The sequence below is a fragment of the Macrosteles quadrilineatus genome, unplaced genomic scaffold (assembly GCF_028750875.1).
Source record: "Macrosteles quadrilineatus isolate MER2022 unplaced genomic scaffold, UCM_ALF_1.0 Scaffold_1__1_contigs__length_201487025, whole genome shotgun sequence".
In the NCBI taxonomy this organism is placed as follows: Eukaryota; Metazoa; Arthropoda; class Insecta; order Hemiptera; family Cicadellidae; genus Macrosteles; species Macrosteles quadrilineatus.
Window position 1 is genome coordinate 40057359 of NW_026542594.1, and position 4019 is coordinate 40061377.

Here is a 4019-nt window from a genome sequence, read left to right on the forward strand (position 1 = left end):
TTCTTGTAAACAAAAAAACTGTCATAGCTACTTTAGTCCCATAAGCCTAATGTTAAAAATTTGAAATTTTAAGTTCGTTTTAAATTGCATTAGCATTATCTAATTGAAATTTGTTTGTTTACAAACCATCTCATTATTAGTCTAAGTAGTCTTGTTAAGTTTGGCTGAAATGTGTTCAGCCGTTGTTGAGTGATGGTGTTTATATTGTTTGCATTGAAGTTGATCCCAAAGAGCTTCGCTCGCTTCGCTCGCTCCGCTCAATAATAATTAAGACTTTTTAGTTATAGGTTATAGAATGTGGAAATTAATTATTTTACTGTGAAACTTTTCAAATTTGTTTATTTATAACGTTTAACATGAAATAACCTCATTAACTAAATAATTAACGATTTTAGATTACATCGAAAACTTCTGCTTTGCTTTTATTTCAAAACATATGTTCTAGATTTATTCTACACTTTCTTTATTTTAAAATTGAGATTTATTGTAGTGTTTAATCAATATTTTGTATGAAGTGGAATAACCTCAACGGCTACACTCTTAGAAAATAACCTGGGAAACAAGATGGAATAGGTACGTACAGGAAATATGTATTTGTTAATTAAGTAAGTACGGTACTATGACAATTTCCAATGGGATGAAAAATAATATTGTTTGGAGATTTTAAATAGGTACTGTCTTTGCTCGCAAAAGAGTTAAGAATCAGCCAATGATTAGGCTTAATTTTATAGAATATGTAACGCTAAACGTACCTTTAAGGCCTGTCCAAACCGAAGCGGGAAAGGGGCGGGAGCAGGAATGTGGCGGGACGAATTCCCGCGCGGGATTTTAAAGCACATGGTGTTAGATGTTAGCACCCACACTAGAGCGGTACCGCTCCCGCCGTCCCGCAGCGTTGTTCGATCGTCCCGCCGGTTTGAAACATGTTGGATTTTCCCGCTCGTACCGCCACGGGAACACATGTGTACATGGCTCATTTGGTGTAGACGGGGCCAACAGGAAGCATCTGGAGGTCATCCAATCAAAAGCGCTCAGATGCATTACCCGCCAACCATGGTTTGTCGGGTCGCCGGAATTTTATCCCCCTGGAATTTTACCCCCTGGGCAAAGTTGACGTCACTATGACGTAGTAACCTGAGGGGCCAAAAGTTTGTTCGCGGCCGGAATTTTACCCCCGCGGATTTGGAAGGCTAATAAAAATAGCCAGAGCGTGATTAATTAGATTAGCGATAAAAACCGGAATTCTACCCCCTGTCCATATAACTAGTGTTTAGACAACTTAAGATGTACGGGCCGGATTTTTACCCCCCGGAATTTTACCCCCTGGCCGATTTTAGAAATTGAACGATTGATTTTCTTATTTATGTTTTTAATTAATTGTAAACATTTCATAATTTAGTAGCCTATCTTTATTTATTTGTTTTGTAATCTCAACTAAGTAAACAGAATTCGCTGTTTAATTTTGATGTTCGGGATTTGCGTTTGGGGTGAACTGTTGGTTAATAAGTATGCAAAATATACTGAGTAACTCATTTAAATGATAATTGGGTGGACATTACTTAAACGAATTGATTGTACCACCGTGAAAAACAATGTATTTAGTTTCTGTTGTACAATAACACAAGATATGCCTTTTTGTTTTTTCAGGCACAAACCATGTGTAATTTATGGTTTGTAATGAGAAAGGTCGTCGAAATACACGTTGTGAAATGTAGCTGTAGGCATCCGGTACAATGTATTCGACCAATTGTTGTGTTGACTAATACTAGAATACTAATACTAGAATCTCAAAATTAAAATTAAAAACCTGTCCGATTAGTTAATGTTACAAATAAATTAATATAGGCTACTTAATAATAAAATGTTTACTATTATATTAAAACAGAATGAAGATAATTAATCATTCTCACTAATTTATATATTTGGCCAGAGGGTAAAATCCGGGCCGTACACTCTAGGTTGTTATAATTTGATGTGTTCTGATTAAATTCACAACCATGAAAATATATGTTTAATTCCGCGTTTAATCCATCGAGCTGATGTCACGAAACTCAAATGTTCGAGGCCGGAATTTTACCCCCTGGCTTGTGTCGACACGTTGCCCAAGTGTAAAATTCCAGGGGGATAAATATCCGCTATCCCGGTTTGTCAACAACGCTACCATCAGGAACTCTTTAGGAATCCCAAGTCTGGAGGAGTTCACGGTCCGGAAGGCAAGCCGCTTATTCCGGAAAGCGGCGCATTCGGAGCACGATTTTAACCTTCTGACCTTTGCAAGCATTATGACATAGCCGAGGACTGGAGACCCCGGCCTGCAGCCGTCCTGGATGATCCACCGTAACAGAGTCACCACGCCTCGACACAAACCGGGTACGTCGAGCCCAGCTCCGGCCCATTGCATACCAGGTTAAGCTAGTTTTAAAATCCATTAGAAGTATTTACGCTCAGCAAGTCAGTCAGACATTCAGTAGACCTATGTCAGTTATTCAACAAACACGGCTAAGTCTTGTTTCAGATAATCCAAGATTCATTCCGGCAGCAGAGACGTGTCATCTCGCTGTGATCGCCCTCCCACATAACTGAGTGGGGGGGGGAGGTGCTTTTAGTGGGTATACCAGAACTGGTGAGTCCCACACTACCCTCAAGGACCGAGGGTGTGCCTAATGCATTTACACCTCCCTAACAAAAAAAGTGTCATGATGTTAGCCTCCGAATCACTTTAGTTAATTAAAAATAGTTTAAATACCTTAACTGTCAGGTGATCCTTGGAGTAGTAATTACACTTCTGCAGTTTCAGCCCTCAGGGGGCTTTCTTCAGGTGTCAAAGGAGGTCAAAAGTTGTCATTCATACGAATGACAAAAAACGAAATGTGACGAATTCGTATGAATTACAACTTTTGACCTCCTTTGACACTTGAAGAAAGCCCCCTGAGCGCTGAAACTGCAGTAGTGTAATTATTACTACTCCAAGGATCACCTGACAGTTAAGGTATTTAAACCATTTTTAATTAAAAAAAAGTAAAAAGGGAATATAACTGAGGACGATTCTAGTGCGTTGTTCATTAAACAGTTGGTGGAATATGTTTATTTGTATCCAGTTAGGTGTTAAGGTGAAAAGTAACTTACACATTTTAGCTTAGTTCTGTTATATATTGTGAATTGTACATATTTCACAGATTTTAGAACACTCAAAATACCCATTAAATGAAGGAAACAGTACATAAGACAATTACTTAACACAACCACTCTGTAACTAATGAGTAAGATGAAAATGAACTGAGGAGTCGTCCCGCTTCCCGCTGCCTGCAGCTTCGGTGTGGGCTACCTCTTTCCCGCCACGTATCGCTGCCGCTGATTCCCGCCACGTATCGCTGCCGCTGATTCCCGCCACGTATCGCTGCCGGTGGTTCCCGCCACGTATCGCTGCCGCTGATTCCCGCCACGTATCGCTGCCGCTGATTCCCGCCACGTATCGCTGCCGCTGATTCCCGCCACGTATCGCTGCCGCTGATTCCCGCCACGTATCGCTGCCGCTGATTCCCGCCACGTATCGCTGCCGCTGATTCCCGCCACGTATCGCTGCCGGTGGTTCCCGCCACGTATCGCTGCCGGTGGTTCCCGCCACGTATCGCTGCCGCTGGTTCTCGCCGGTCATTCGCCCCCTTCCCGCTCCCGCCGCTTTCCCGCTTCGGTTTGGACGAGCCTTTAAGAGGAATACCACCACATAAACTTACACTAATTGTAGTTTTTTATGTTGATCACAAAAAATCTACGGTTAGGTTTGGTCAATGGGATGCCTTTACTTTTTTACACTAATGATATCAAAACCTTAACAAAAGGAGCATAAACTTAAAAATAATGGGTCGCCGGAATTTTACCCCCCTGGAATTTTACCCCCTGGGCAAAGCTGACGACACTATGACGTAGTAACCTGAGTGGCCAAAAGTTTGTTTGCGGCCGGAATTTTACCCCCGCGGATTTCGAAGCCTAATGAAAATAGTCAGAGCGTGATTAATTCA

At 41.4% G+C, this 4019-nt stretch overlaps 1 protein-coding gene across 1 annotated transcript; it reads right to left on the reverse strand.

The window, feature by feature from the left end:
• Positions 1–3253: 3253 nt before the first annotated feature.
• Positions 3254–3655, reverse strand: LOC128996285 (uncharacterized). Its single transcript, XM_054421502.1, has one exon. It carries the CDS (start codon positions 3653–3655, stop codon positions 3254–3256), a length of 402 nt encoding a protein of 133 aa, XP_054277477.1.
• Between the last annotated feature and the right edge of the window lie 364 nt (positions 3656–4019).